We start from the raw sequence: 16,042 nt of genomic DNA, 5'->3' as shown, positions 1-16,042 counted from the left end.
GTCCACCTGACTAGTCCCAAACTTAATGCTGTGATCCTGCTAACCACAGGCAGGCATTTAGCAGCTAAAGACAGTCACAAAGAGAATGAAAAATCAGATTCACAAACATAAGGATTAGACTGTAACAGCAAGAGAGCTTCTAAATGTACTCTAAACACTTTAAATCCATTTTCCACATACCTGCAACCATCACTGCCATCAGCAACCAGAATAAGACCAAAAAGTCAAGACAGATTTATCGGCTACAGGTGCTCCTTATAATCAAGCTCTGCTTGGAGAAATAGATGTCAGGGTTAATGCTGTTCAAAAGCACTACTCAGATAAGAAACATTTTTCAGTAGCAATTCTCCACTCTGCAAACACTACATGTTAGAACAAGACTTGGAGTCTGTAACTGTGATAATCTTTATATGGCTGTGTTTTACGGCAAATGCTACTGAAAAATGCACACAGTGACAATGCTAACATGTCAGTGTTTAACAGGTAAAGTGTAAATGATTGCGCAACACAACACAAAATACATCCGTTAGCTATAATTGTTACAAAGGTGTCGTATGAAAGTTATTGGCTGTCTGTTGAGGCTGTTAGAGTCAATAAATCCACAAATGTCAATTTAAAACCTGTACTCTGGGGGCAAAAACTGCACACACACACAAAAACCACACAGTTCATTAGGATCCATCATCTGAGGACCATGGATGTGTGAAAAATATTAGAGAAGGGGTAGACTGAAGGATTTATAACACTAACATTGCAACCTAGAAAACAATAACACCAGCCTTTTCAAAAATATTCATTATTATCATTTAAATATCCACATTTTCACTCTAGGCTGGAGCGGAAGTGATAATATGAGAGTAATGGTACAGATAGACACTCATATTACTGAAAAAAGAAAGCAAATATACATAATAAACATTTAACAAATGAGAGCCTTTAAGATTTACTAAGATGATGGAGTTTTGAATGTGAGAATATAAAGTTGAGGTTGAAAGCACATACTGTTAAAAAAGTTATTCACAAAAGAGCATGACACACTTCCGGGCTGCTGTTTGTTTAGGTTTTGTGTTCTTATGACATCTTTCCAAGTATTCTAAAAGCATACTCTTTTGTCAAAAAAAAAAGAAACAATCCTTGTCAAAATATGTGAAGTCTTTTAGTGGTTGACTGGACAAATTTGACACATCTCTTGGGAAATCTTGGCAGTCAACCAACAATAGCCTGTCAATTATCCAGTCAACAGTGAACGACTGAAGTTGTGTCTTACATAAATTGTTATGAGCTTCATCAGTATTAGCAGAGCTGACACATGCTTTCAGAAGGCCTTCTCAGTCTTTTGACTTGTTAAGAGCTGTGTAGCTGCACGATACTTAACACAAAGGAGAAACTTGAAAGAACTGTTTTGATGCACTTGCCACCAGCCTACAGTACACAGCCTTCAGCAAATAAAGCTTCTCAGGGTGGTTAATGAGGGAAGATATGAATGGTCAAATGTAGTTAATGCTGAGGCACTGGGTTAGTACTCTTTGAAGTGCTTCTTTTTGAATATTAATGTTATTCATGACCTATTTGCTTCTTTACTTTATGGAAATTCCTGATGGCCTTGTTGCCCTGATGCATTCATAGAGGATATGAAAATGCTGCTGGCACAACAAGAAAATAATTAATAAGGGAGTATATTCACAAAGTTCTTAACAAGAGCACACAATAAGGCAATAACACTGCATTCACTTTCTTTTGGATGTCTGCGCAATTGTGCAAAATTAACATCAAATTCAGGATCTCATTATAGTACAACAAATAAAATTCTGAGTGAAGACATTTGTTTGACAGCTTGTATATGGCAGTACTCCCTGGGGTTCAGTAGATGGTTACCCAACACCCCCACCTTGCCATCTGTCTGGATCCATTGTAGCTTGTTGTAAATCCCACAGGATACTCAGAGGGAAGAGAGACAGAAACATAGAAAAGTGCTTTTAGGAACCACAGTACACCATAAGCCTGTCACGAGAGTTTTGAGTAGTATGCCTTGAACTATACACTGTTTAAAAAATTATCTTCAAGTTTAAATATAAAAGCATCTCAGCCACCAACTTTATTCCGGTGTTCGTGGCACTCACATAAATACGCCTTTCTCAGTGACCGAAATGCACTGAGAAATGCTGTTCGCAAAAATATGATGATGATTAAAATAACGGTGACACCTAATTAAACGTTGGTGCTTGAATTGCTCTTACATTTCGTACCAAGTCAGGTTAAGTACAAATAGCTCAGAAACTGCAACACATGGATAAAAAAAGAGATGAAAACAGAATAATATCTAGAAGGTGTTTACATTTTTTTCTATGAAACAACTTGAAGAGAACAGTGATCTAAGTGGACACTAGCCTGTGTCTGACATGCCAGGGGTTATGTTGCAGTTTTTTTAAGCCATGCCTCGTGCTGTGAAATTACTGAACCAGATGCCAAAAGAACATGTGGAGATGAAGGCCACAGTAGGTTCTACTGTCACCCATAGTGTCTAGTCAACTGCAGTGTCCTTGAGCAAGATCAGTGGGTGTAGCATTATTTGACCCTGTGCCAGAGCAAAATATTGCAGTTTCAGTACTTATTAGCTCTTATATGACCCATCCTTATATTGCCTGATTTCACTTTACAGCTTGGTTATAATTAAAGAAGACATGACTCTGTAAAAGATTCAGGAAGCCCCCTCATCCATGCAATTTGCACCAGATAAAGCAAAGATGCTCTACGCAAGTCATTTTACTACCCTTGAACCCAAATCTACAGCTACTTGTGCTCTACCTTTAAGCACACTGCTGAGATAGGAGGCTGTTAATTGCTGCTGTGTGCCATACTTTTTTTTCTTTTTCTTTTTTCATGCTGTATATCAAGTTTGCTCTGTGAGTCCACAAAACCTCGATATTATGCATAAAAAATTAGAAATGCAATGTTGAACAAACATGACTTAGAAATTGGGATTATGTGTACATTATATGTCCAACCACAATTTAAATATGGATGCTGTGCAAAAAGTTGATAAAAACAGATTGGAGTGATTTCCAAATATCAAAGCAATAATTCATTTACATCAGAACTGTCAGGGCTCTGTGTGCAGGTGGATGGAGAGGTGGATCCAAATGCAGGATTCAGACACTAAATTGAAACTCAAAAACCTCAGCTTTATTGCTGGTGACAAAACAAAACATAAACTGACACTGAATCACTAGAGACTGAAACACACAGGCAAGTCTGATGGTACGACGTGACAGTGAGCACAGGAAAACACGGGGCTAATTTACACAGGGTGGTAATCAGGGAATGGGCAACAGGAGGGAGACACAGCTGGGAGAAATAGGACTAACAAGACAGGAGGAGCAAAGCTGGACACACTGACATAAGACACAATCCTACAAAATAAAACAGTAAGCATGAAACAAATCACAAAAATGCAGACTACACTCCAGAAGGCTGACTGAAAGAATATAACACATGAAACAGAGACGACAGTGACTTGAACTAAAGGCCAGAACACCAAGTAATGTAAAAGGAACAAAACCAAGAATAACCCTAAATGCAAAAACACAACTCAAAACCCCAACAAATCATATGTTTAGAAAAACAAAATAGAAACAGAAAAAGCTGGGTCAAAATTGACCCAGAACCGTGACAAGAACAAAGAAAACATGGCAAATGTTCACACTGAAGAAAAAAACAAATAAAAAAAGCTCATTTTGAATTTGATGGCAGCAGCAGGTCTCCAGAGATTTGAGTGAGGGCCATGTTCACCACTCTGTAGCATCCCAACTTCTTTTAACAACACTCTGTAGAAGTCTGGAAGTGCAGAGACCAGATGATGGAGTTCTGGGAGAGGAATGGTGTGCTGTTCAACAATCCTGGGTCTTCATTGCATATTTTGCATTTCGTGATGTACCAAATATTTTCAACTGGTAAAAGGCCCGGACTGCAGGCAGGCCAGCACCCAGACTCTTCAACCACAAAGCCATGCAGCATGTGCTTTTGTCTTGCTGCAATATGCAGGGGTTTCTGTGAAAAAGAGGTAACCGAGAAGAGAGCTGCTCTAAAACCTGTATATATATATATAAAAAAAAAACACCCAGCACGCCCCTGCGGGCGGTTTATCCTTCAAGCTCGGGTCCTCTACCAGAGGCCTGGGAGCTTGAGGGTCCTGCGCAGTATCTTAGCTGTTCCCAGGACTGCGCTCTTCTGGACAGAGATCTCCGATGTTATTCCCGGGATCTGCTGGAGCCACTCGCCTAGCTTGGGAGTCACCGCACCTAGTGCTCCGATTACCACGGGGACCACCGTTACCTTCACCCTCCACATCCTCTCGAGCTCTTCTCTGAGCCCTTGGTATTTCTCCAGCTTCTCGTGTTCCTTCTTCCTGATATTGCTGTCATTCGGACGGACCTATGGATTCTTCGATATATATATATATATGACTTGTAGTGTCTATTCAGCTGCAGTGTTACTCAACAGGAACAGCAGCTCGTTGTACTTGACCCTTTTCCACGGCAAAAATATTGGAATTTGAATGAAGATTAGCTCTTATATTGCCCTTGCTTATATTGCTTTGGGTTTGTGGCTCGGTTATAATGAAACAACATCAAACTATGTCAAAGATAACACCAAATAAATGGAAGATAAACCACAAAAGTCAGTTCATTACCCAGGCTACTTGTGCTGTACCTCTAAGCATAATGGTGAGATAAGAGGCCTTTGTACCAGCTGGTAATGTACCCAGCCTTCATACTGCAGATCAAGTCTCTTTTGAATTGTCCACAAAACCTTGACATTATGCATAATAAAAAAGAAAAATCCAGTGATGATTTAACAGTTCTGTTGCAAAAGAGAAGCATCTCAGTGGGAATTCATCATTTAAAGAGATTAAAATCTGAGCACAGCCTTGTGACACTAATTTTCTAATGTTTAGCTGTTATCACTTTATAAATCTTGAAGGTTTGCATTAAGGGTTTAATTATGGATTGAATGTTAGCCTATTAGAAAGAATGCATAACTGGAGTAATATTACACACAGTTATTAAGTGCACTTTTTAATGTGATGTTTTTCTGTCCAAGGAGAAATATGCAAAAGGCATACGGTACGTGAGAGGCCTTAGTCTTTTCAACGTTAAAAATGTTTGATCTGTGTGGCGGAGGCGTGGCCCCGGGTGCAGCTGCAGGGGAGGAGTGGAGCGGAAGGCTCATCAGGGCGGCGCTGCGAGGCCGGTAAGAACAGCTGATGTTGTTTATGGACTGATGATGGTCTCCCTCCGCTGTGTTTATAGTGAGATGAGGAGGAGCGGCCAGGGGAGAGATCAGCTGGGCTCGTGAGCTGTCAGACTGTGTGACTGAGTCAGCTGTCAAAACAACAAACACTTGAATAAATGTGGAAGTTGGCTGTACCTACCTGTGTGTGCGTGTGTCTGTGCCTGGTGTATTCCACAATCTGATTCACTGTTACTCATCAAAACAAACTAAACAATCACACATTTAAAGGCAAGGGTGAGCTACTTCCCCCAGCTGTCTATTTGACTCGATGGCATGGTCAGGAAGGAGAAGAGGGAAATATGCAGCAGTGAAGAAGTACATCTGCATTTAAATTCAGAGTGCCACAGTACATGGACAATCTATAATAGTCCACTCACGCATCATAGAGCTCCATTGAGCAGTTTCACAGCCAAGTCAGATTTATCTTGACATTTTAAATTTTGGAAGTGTGACACATCTAGAAGAGACTGTATAAAATAATCATAAATATGATTACAAACCGCTTTAGCTGAGAGAATGTGTGTTTTCCATTTAAAGCAGACCAGACTGTAAATAAAATGCATAATCTTGCCCTACAGTTTTGTTTGAATGGCTTCTGTAGAAGCAAGTGTCTGATCTTAAGAACATTACCATTGTTCAGACACGGATGCTTTTTCACTGTGAGGTTTATGTCTCTCCTTCTCCTCAACTGAAGGAGGATACACGAACAGGGCCCTTTCAGGTCACATCTTTTTCAAATCACTGGGAGACGTTCTTGTAGTGGCTCATGCTGGTGTGCTGCATTTAAATAAATGTATCACGAAACCAACAAACAAAAAGAAGATGTTTCAGTATAGTGACATACTTCATTACATAATAAGGGATATTCTCAATGGCTTGTGTGTTGTTGCTATAAATTACAGGTCAACAAGCATGCCATTCTCTTATAGCAATTACAGCAGCACTTCAGGCCAAGATATAGAGGAGGACATGCCCTTGATGCAATGAAGAGCCAAGAGGAGAAGGGGCTGGAAAAAAAGAAGTGGTTGAATATCGGGGCACAGACAGAGGTTAATGTGAGATGAGCCACTCTGCAGGCAGCAGAAGTATGCAGTATGCTTGGGATTGAAGGAGAAAAACACGATAGTCAGAGGAACCCACATTTAAAAAGTGCATTAATTTTAATTTGTTTTGTTTTGGCAGGAAATCTCAGAGAATTATATTATGCATACAGCCAGCAAGTCTGGCATTGTTAGAATTCAAGAGCTATGAAAACCTCCTAAAAACATAAATTCACTGTTTTCACAGGACCGGATTTTAGCTCGCCCATTGCCAAAGCTTTTCTCTTCTCTTGATGTAAAATATCACTCTTCTGTTTAGTGTGAATACTATTAATGGGAGGATGAGGGAGGATTTTGTCACTTTTCTTAGGTTGGCAGTCGTAAGCCTGGATAAACCCTCATAAATATTAGCCTGTCTCAGACATACTGTTTCCAGTTGTTGCAAATATACTTGCAATACCAAGCAAAATCTGGGCTTGTAAATATCAGCTTATCCCACCAACAGCATGCCATTTCTTTAGAAGTCAGTCTAAAACGGACATTACCCTGGCATACATTATTAAACAGCACATTGGACATAGCTAAATGGCAGTTTATGTTCGAGAAGGAATACATCAATTATTTCTAAAGACCTTTAGCTTGGTGGTGAGTTGTGTGAAGCTTTTTTTTCTAGACAAAAATGCTGAAAGATGAAAAGAGAGGAAAAAGGTATTGCCACGTTGGTAGGCTAAAGTCCTTGAGGCAAGCATGAATACACTCTGAGTCAATAATTTATGCGCCTAGACACACACATTCCAATCCACGCACAGACATACAAAGTGTGTGTTAGAGAGAAAAGGAGCATTGCTGCAAATAAGACTGAAAAATCTTCTGGGACAGAAACACAGAATGAGAGCAACAACTGAAAACCACACAAAAGGTGAGAGATTCAAATCTTCACCATCAAAGAAAAAGGAGCTCTGAATCAGTTTCCTATCAAGTTTGCTTCCCTGATGGAAGATAGCAAAGGTTTTTCCTTTGGTGAATGCTTACAGTCATATGCTGCCTTCACAGTGCCTGACACATCTCTTCAAGCTTACATAATGTAGATCTGCCCTAATTTCCCCCTGCCTCACAAAAACTGGAGTCTTCAAGCAGCTAAGAAACATAACACCATCAGTCTGACAAATGGCGTCAGTCAAACGCTGATCTGTTGTTACTCGTCTTATTAGAACTGACAGTTTTCAGTCACATTTTTTGTCTGTCAGTTATGGTTAAATATAATGCAGCAGCACATGTATCCTACAAATCACCTTTTGTCTATATGCACAAAGGTGTGCAATTTAGAGATGTGCGCAAGACACAATTCACTTAAATCTCAACTCTTTGAGTTACAAATGTGTTCAACTCTGTGCTGACATTGTACCTCTTGCTCTAGATTGTTTTTCTGTGTCAGGTAATTGGATGTTTCCATGGATACTGGGCTTCCAGAAAGCTATTTCTGCAAAGTGTATAGTTTCTCTGCTAGTATAGGGATGCAGATGTGTTCATATTGCAGTTACTGTAAGAATTTCTTTTTTTTTAGCATTAAACACAACGGCGGCAACACAACAAATACATTTTTTGCTGCTGCGAGAAGCTCAGTGTCAAACATTTTGTAGTCAAACATGTACAAGAAACTCTAGTTTTGCAATAGCACCAAAGGCTTATTTTGGCACTGCTATTTGTGCAGCTGTCATAATCCTTTGGGGCATCTGATAAGCATTTATAGATGGCATAATTGATCATTTAAGCAGTTAGTTTAAATAGCTTTGAATGTGACTGAGTAATCCTAAGGCATTGTGAAGTAATAAATATTCCATCTTGGTGTTGATTATATAACATAGCCTTCTCGTTATTTCCAATTTGTCCGAATGAAACTATGACACCTCTTGATCGAGACATTTGAATTAGATATAACAATTTTAGCAAGAAGAGAAAAAAAGGAAAAAAAAACTGCCAATAGCTTTGCGCAACACTTTCTCTCCTCTGTGTGCACTATCACATTTGCTGCAAAGAACATGGTTTAAAGGGTGAAGGGAAAACAAACACGAGTGTATCAAATGAATGCATATGTTTTATTCATTAGCTAGCAACTAAAGAAACAGCACATTGTAGATATATTTACCCCACATATTCCTAGTTGTACTGTGTTTTTGCAAGAAGAGACCAGGTTTTTGCTTTTCAAAAAAAGATGCAAGTTTGCATGAAAAGGCTGATGAAGTGTTCTATTTACAAATCAAAGGTTTACACAGGAAATCACTGTTTCATATGAAAAACAAACACAATCGAATAAGACACTGACTTCACCGTGTCTTCTTTGCGAACTGAACATTTGCACATATACACAGGACAGTCACATTTCAATTTAACACAATTTTGGATGATCAATATTTGTAGTCTTACATGTGACAAAAAAATCTGCATTTGGTCAAGGATTACAAAAATCTGAACAAGAGAAAACAGATTACAAATTTCTGTTATATACAGCAGATCCTGTTGTTCGATTATGCAGTTTCTTTTTTGCAAGATTCTGTAAAAAAATAAATAAACCAAAAATATATATATAAATAAAATAAAGTATGGAATCTCCCACACAATACATTTTCCTTTTAATACTGGATTATCCACTCTTTTGTCGCATTAGTTTGGGATGTAAAAACTGACACGTGTAAAAAAAAAGTTGAAACACAATCAATTAAATGCCAGCCACTGTTCACAACACAAACATTTTTTGTGGATCAGTCTGTGCATGTCTGCAGTTTTACATTGTTTTCAACACTGACTCACAGCAATGTAGTCTTTAAAAACAAACCTGCTGTGTAGGTACATGCTTTTTTATTTTCTGTGCAGACTTCAGTTCATTTGTTCTGCTGAATTTCTAAAGCACAGAGACAGGTCAGGTGACAAAAGAATCACAAAATGATTGAACACGTGAAAGGCAACAAACCCAGACTGTAAACAGCATGGTAAACAGCATGACTAATACTGCAGTGTAATATTTGGTGACATGCAGACCAGGTCCAGAAACACCATGTCCTGTAATTAGCTGAATTAAAATGTCAGGTTCAGTGCATAATACTGCATATGATGTGAATTTGCTGCATGTTTGCAGGGAAAGTCACATTTCTAGGCATTCGCTATTGACCCAGAAACTGGTTAGGTGGCGTTATGCCTACACGATGTGTTTAGCTTCCTTTAGAGCATTCAAAATTTTATGCATTTTATCCATTCAATCGCTGCATTCATTTGTTGTGATTTTCAGTCTAATAATGCTAAAGCACTTGCAGATTTTTACACAGTTGTTACACTAACCATCAATCCCTCCCTAAGAAAGAGACAAGCAGAGACTGCTAATTGCAGAAAAACTGTCTAATTTCTTGCGACCCCGAACCGAACAAATGAGACAAACAATGCCAAGCAAATCCACTCAGTATTCCCCTAAAAACACATGTAATTAAAAATATATTACTTTTGCGAATAAATGAATTATCCAAAATGTGGCACAAAAGTACCTCTGAATATTCATGTGTGCTGAATTCCAAATGAGGAGTTATGGGATGTGATAGTATTATTAAATTTTGTGTTTATGGATGCTTTTGGTGACGGAGGGGTGAGCAGTGGGCAGGTTTGCAGAGATTGTCTAAGGATAATCCATATCTATGCATAGTGCAGTGCAAGAGTTTTTGACAGATGTAATCTTTATGTATGAAATTATTAAATCTATTTCTATGGCTATATGCACACTACTACATTGTGCATTTCAGAAAGTGACATCATTTTTGACCTGTAAAAGTCATAGTGCATTCTTTTTTTATATAAAATAAAACATAATAAACCAAATAACTGACAAAAAGCTCGATAACCGTATTTGTTTGCATAAGAATTTGAAGTTACTCAAATGTTTATAATGTATGAGCCTAAGGCCAAAACACTGAAAAATCTGAACTGAGTTTCAGATAGAATACTTTGCAGATATATCTCATTGTATTGTAAATTCACTCAAATGTGTTGTAACTGGGATACTACAGTAGACACATTCTGACAATTACAGTAAAGAGTTATTATAGGTTCAATATTTCACAGGACTGTGTTTTGATGTAAACTATATGTTATTCTTTGTGGACTGCTTTGGTAGTGGTACACGTACGTAACAGATGAAGGTGTAAGCGTGTGTTTATGTAAAATGCCAGACACACTGTTTGCACACATTTGTAACACATGACAAACATTGGCAGTTAAAGCTCATTTTCTTTCCTTTACAATACACCTGAATACAGTTATGAGTATAATGTTTTAGTTACAACATTTTTGAGCACAATTACAATGCATTAAATTTAACTCCAGCCCAACATGCTTTCATGATCATAATCACTTAGTGCTGTCAGGCTGGAGATAGGTAGTCTTTGAGGGATTTCACTGTACTGGTTCAGTTCAATACATTTGTAGGATATGAATTATTGTGATTATTCTCTTTAGAACCTCCCAACAAGTGAGCTGCGATTTATGAGTCTCATAATCTGTGGTTTGAAACATTACTTTAGAATTTATTCCATGATCTAATGCATTAAATATTATCACCTCCGAGCTGTGACTCCTCGAGGACTGCATAGCTAAATGGGTCTGGCTCAGTGCTTAAGTGACTTTTGTCTACCTAAAAGGTCAACTTCATGGCTATAAATCTATTTGCAGGACAAATTTGTTTTAGTCCTATGCACGTGTTTCATTTTGAATAAATTTGAAAAGGCAGAACTGGCAGCAATACATGTATCTGTGACAAAAAACCTGGTTTATTTTGGGACAAGTACATGTCGTCTGCACGGTTCATTAGCACTCATAAAATGAAGCTAATTTGGGAGTTAAAGCTCAGTCAATGATACAGCTCCAGGATAGAGATGAGTCATATGAGCCCTGAATCTGTGCTTTCTTCTTTATATTTTTAAAATTAAACCAAACTGTTAAACAAAACAGGGATAAAGTGTTAAGTGATCATTTAAAATGAAGCGTGTTGTCTTTTCTTGCTCACTTCTGTTAGGCATGACTCCGAGAAGTGCACGCTGTAACTCCCAATGCACTGTACTAAAGTTGAGAAAATAATTATGCCTATTTTTTAGGACATGTTACGACTCCTGATTAAAATAGATACATCACAGAAATCCGTCCAAGTCTCTTAAAACTGTGTGAATGTAGTTCGTTTTTCAAGAACCTCCAGGTAATCTGGGTCAATGTGAAGCTTTGCTTTCAGTTCCCAGTACTCACTCCTGTTCGGCTCCACATAAACAGTACTTGGCGAAGTACAATACAGTATTGTCTGTTGTATTCTTTCAGGGGGAACATACTGATGCCTCGCATCAAAGTCTGTGGCATACTGATTTGATGAATGTGCTGTATGTCTGCATGGCAATGTATTGCTGTAGCGTGCGTGCTTGTCAGGCTCAAGCACATCCCTGTAGAAGCACGGGTCATTTTGGTGAGGGGTGGAGGGCTTGTTAAGAGGCTCTGGAGTGGTGGCACTGTATTCTGAGCTTATTACATTACTGGCTGGCTCTTCATCCGAGTTACCCAGAAAAGCGCCACTCAACTCATCAAAGTCTCTAAATCCGTCCACTGATTTATTGTCCGCTGGGGTGTGAGCAGTGGTTCTGCATGAAGATTCTGTAGGAGGTGGGATGTACTCGTACACATGTCCGCTGGAGGTCCTGACTTTGGGGATGGATCCTTTTTTGTAAAGGCCATATTCCATGTTGAGAGAGCTAATGCAAGCATTCATTGAGTTATTCTGCTCATTTTGACTCTTTTGACGTCTCTTTTTCATTGCCACAAACAGCCCTGCAGCCACAAACACAGACATAATGAACATGAGGAGAAGGGCAAGAATCATCACAGATAAAGGAATGGTGCTGTACTGAGTGTCAGAGCCCAAGGATGTTTCTATGGTGATAGTGCTTCCAGGAAAAGATTCTTCAGACGGTGGAATCATGGAGGCAAGTATATCAGAGTTATTAGGGCAGAAATTAGTCGTCTTAATGTATCTCATATCCTCTCCAGCTAGTTTCTTAGGAGATCCACAGATGACATTGTTTACAACTGTGCCCGTGCTGAGCTGCTCCAGCCACATCTTCAATTCCAGTATGCTACATGAGCAATCCCAGGGATTCTCAAACAAATCAACTTGTACCAGTGCTGTAAGCTGATCTAGCACACCCCTGACTGGCAGATATCGAAGATGGTTGTTGCGAAGATTTAGTCTGGCTAACGTCAGGCCAGTAAACGTTCCCTCTGGTAAAGTTTTCAGTAGGTTATTGTTTAGAAATAAAAGCTGAAGCTTAGGTACATGCTGAAAGGTGTCAGATGTAACCTCTTTAATTACATTATATTCTAAATACAAGAACTGCAGGCTATCTAATCCATAAAATATATCAGCTGGAAGATGATCTATTAAATTACCATTAAGGTATAGTCTTCTAAGATTTGCCAAATCAGCAAAAGCTCTGTCATGTACTTGGGCTATTCGATTGTTACCAAGATGAAGCAAGTCTAATCCAGTTGCATCAATAAAGTCTGATCTGCGAACCACAGTGATGTAATTCCCAGTGTAATACATCTTTTTGGGATTGTAAGGTTTGGGATTTAAGTCGGAGATCTGCTCGATCTTTCGCTCCTGACAGTTCACGTTCAGGCCAAGGTCTGAAATTTGAAGATTGCATGTGCAGGCTGTTGGGCAATCTAAAGGCACAGGGGATTTGGTCTGATATGAAATAATTTGGCCATAATTTTGTGGTTTATTGGACGAAATGCGAGCTGTGGGTCTTGATTTTAATTTGGCTGACGGTCGAGGTCCCTTAGTGGGTCTTGATGAGGACCGTGCGAACCCAGATGAAGCGAAGGAGGCTGTAAGAGCTGGCGTGGTTCTATAGTATGCATCGGTGCTCAAATGCGGCAGGGGTGGCATCTCATATTCAGCAATGGCTCTCCTCGGGCACAACTCTTGTTTTGAAACTTCATCAAGGTCTCTCCCGTGAAGCCGAAAAGGGAACTCACAGACAACATCCCCAACTAAAGCTGTGTATGATATGCTCTCGAGCCAGGTTTTAAGAGCAATCAACTCACAGGAACAGTTCCACGGATTCTCCTCTAGCTGCAACTCCACAACACTGTTCATGTGCTCCAGCAGACCTGTGTAGGGAAGTACTTTGAGCTGATTTCCCCTTAAGTCTAAGTGGGTCAATGGTACATGCGTGAAAATGTTTACGGGCAGGGCAGATATTAAATTGTCATTTAGAATCAGGACCTCCAAATGTCGAAGTCTGCTGAAGGCATTTGACACAATATGAGTGATATAATTATAATCAAGTTGTAGATATTCCAGACTATCAAGGCCAAAGAAAAACTCTTCCTTCAAGGCATCAATTTTGTTATTGTTGAGATGTAATCGTTTTAATTCCTGCAGTCCATTAAAAGCTCCTGCTTCAAGATCAGATATTTCATTATTTCCCAGATGTAATATTGTAAGTCCTTTGTACTCAGCGAAATCATTGGTGGATAGCTTTTTCAAAAGATTTCCAGTAAGCAGCAGATGATACTGGGAGAAGTACACTGGGCTTATGTCTGAGAGACTTTCAATTCCTCTGTTTTCACAGCTCACTGTAAGCACCCCTTCTCTCTCCTCACAGGCACATAGTCCTTGACATATTTCTCCATAATGGCTCAACATCTCAACAGTGCACACTGACGTTGCACTCAGCAAAACATATGGAATCCAAAGATGCATTTTCCTGCAAATGACGGCCAAGCTCACAGTCCTGCTAAGGTATCCTCAATGTCATCTAGAAATAAAAGACAGGATGATGTAAAACAGGCGGGCTGCGATGAAAGCAACTTCTAAACCAGAGAGCTCTAGTCGGCATGAGTCAAAGCTTTGATTGCTGTTACCCAGAGGTAACTTCTGTCTTTGTGCCTGCTGATTTAAAACGGCTAAAGAAAAAAAGAAAAAGAAAAGAGGAAAAAAAGAAGGAAAGAAAGAAACTCCTTCAAGCTATGTCAAACAACAAAAAAGCAAGGTCAAAGGAAGACATAAGCACAAACAATAGTCTAAATCCACTGCGAGGGGGGAACCCATATCATACTTGCTTGTTAAGACCTGAAGTGCTGTTAAATAGGCTGCCGATTTAAATGCAAAGCTTTGCAAATTACAGAAGATTAGCAGAAATTCTGTATGACAGCGCCTTGCCTGAGATAAGATAGCCTTCATAATTTCTGTGTAACTCTTGGTAGGAAATACATACCTCGCGCACATTGATGAAGATGTAGGCTCGCTGGGTATTTCGGCGCGTCTTTTATTTTTAATCCGTCAAAACGAAATAGGAAACGTATTGTACGCGAGCACGTTCGTCGTCACTAATGCGGGATGAAAGAAACGCTGATCAACCATAACTGTCAAATGATTTTTTTCCCCGACCCACGCTGTTCCTGTAGACACAGCTATGCTTGGTCACAAAGTTGCTTATTCTCTCTCTCCCCCTCCCTCTCTCTCTCCCTCCGTGGACGCTCAGGCACACGCGCACTGAGTCGCACTCGGTGGTCGGGAGGATGTCAAGTCATTTCATGCACAAGGAATCAGCTCACTGGAGCATTATACCGAGATACAGCCCCCAAAAGATGTTGACCTAAAAGATGTTCCAAAGAAAAAAAAATAAAGAAAAAAATCTAAATATATAAAACAAACGATGTCACCGCGCTAGGCGTGGCCCCGTGTTCAAACCGTTTTTTTGTTATTCATGCTCAGAACAAAACCCTCACCGGGATGCCAAGTTACATCAGCTTTTCATAATCTGTCAATCCCATAATGGCAGGTGGCTTTCCAAAAACACTGTGTTAGTTTTCCCTCTGACGTCCCAGCTGCTATATTTGGACATCACACCCGGAGACGCGGTTGATGAAGACACAGGGTGTCTTGCAAAGTGCTCGACTGATCAGCTTTCTGTCCATATCACTTCTGTCAGTGAGAGGTACGGGGCTGTTAGATTTTTATGCTTTAAAATATTTTGGCAAAATTCAGGTCACAGCATGAATGAACTATCACAGTAATCCCATTTCAGCTCTTTGAAACACCAATGAAGTGCTTATGTGATCTGTGCAGAGCAGTCTTAATAAAAACCATGCCATTGGCCATCACTGCATGAACACACTGGGACTTTGCCACTTTTGGGATATGTAACTATGATCCCACACCTGCCAGTAGAGAGCTTGAAAATTAAAAAATATATCATGATTCTTAAATTATTCTTAAATTTGATGTGATACTTACTCTGTTTGGTGAAAGCTGAATGGCAAACTATGAGTCACACAGAGCATGAGTCATTGTCCTCACTGACTGTGTTTTCACCTAGCTTTAATGAAAACCAAACAGTTCTGGAACGAGTTCTCACACCGCTATAATTAAGAGTGAATTATTCATTTCTCTCATTTTAATTTATCAGATGTAGCATCTGAACTGGTGGCACATGGTGCGTGCAAAATTTCATGTTAGTTTAGAGATAATGCACAGGATAAAGAAAAAGACCTGTCATGGCCTTCTCAACCTGATGCAGTGCCATTCATGTGGAAACATGTCAACTATCATTGCATACTGCTGTATCCTCATGGAGCTATATCCATCATCCTCCCCACTTGGCTCTTGCTCACATGGGAGG

The 16,042-nt window shown here is 39.5% G+C and overlaps 1 protein-coding gene across 1 annotated transcript; it reads right to left on the bottom strand.

Moving 5' to 3' along the window:
• Window positions 1-11,520: 11,520 nt before the first annotated feature.
• Window positions 11,521-14,121, bottom strand: slitrk5b (SLIT and NTRK-like family, member 5b). The gene has a single exon (XM_085374175.1). It carries the CDS (start codon window positions 14,119-14,121, stop codon window positions 11,521-11,523), a length of 2,601 nt encoding a protein of 866 aa, XP_085230301.1.
• Window positions 14,122-16,042: the final 1,921 nt, after the last annotated feature.

This window comes from Diplotaxodon limnothrissa, linkage group LG16 (assembly GCF_057381915.1).
Source record: "Diplotaxodon limnothrissa isolate DT_005_m linkage group LG16, D_limnothrissa_male_GT1.1, whole genome shotgun sequence".
Taxonomy (NCBI): Eukaryota; Metazoa; Chordata; class Actinopteri; order Cichliformes; family Cichlidae; genus Diplotaxodon; species Diplotaxodon limnothrissa.
This window is presented reverse-complemented; position numbering and strand designations above follow the sequence as displayed.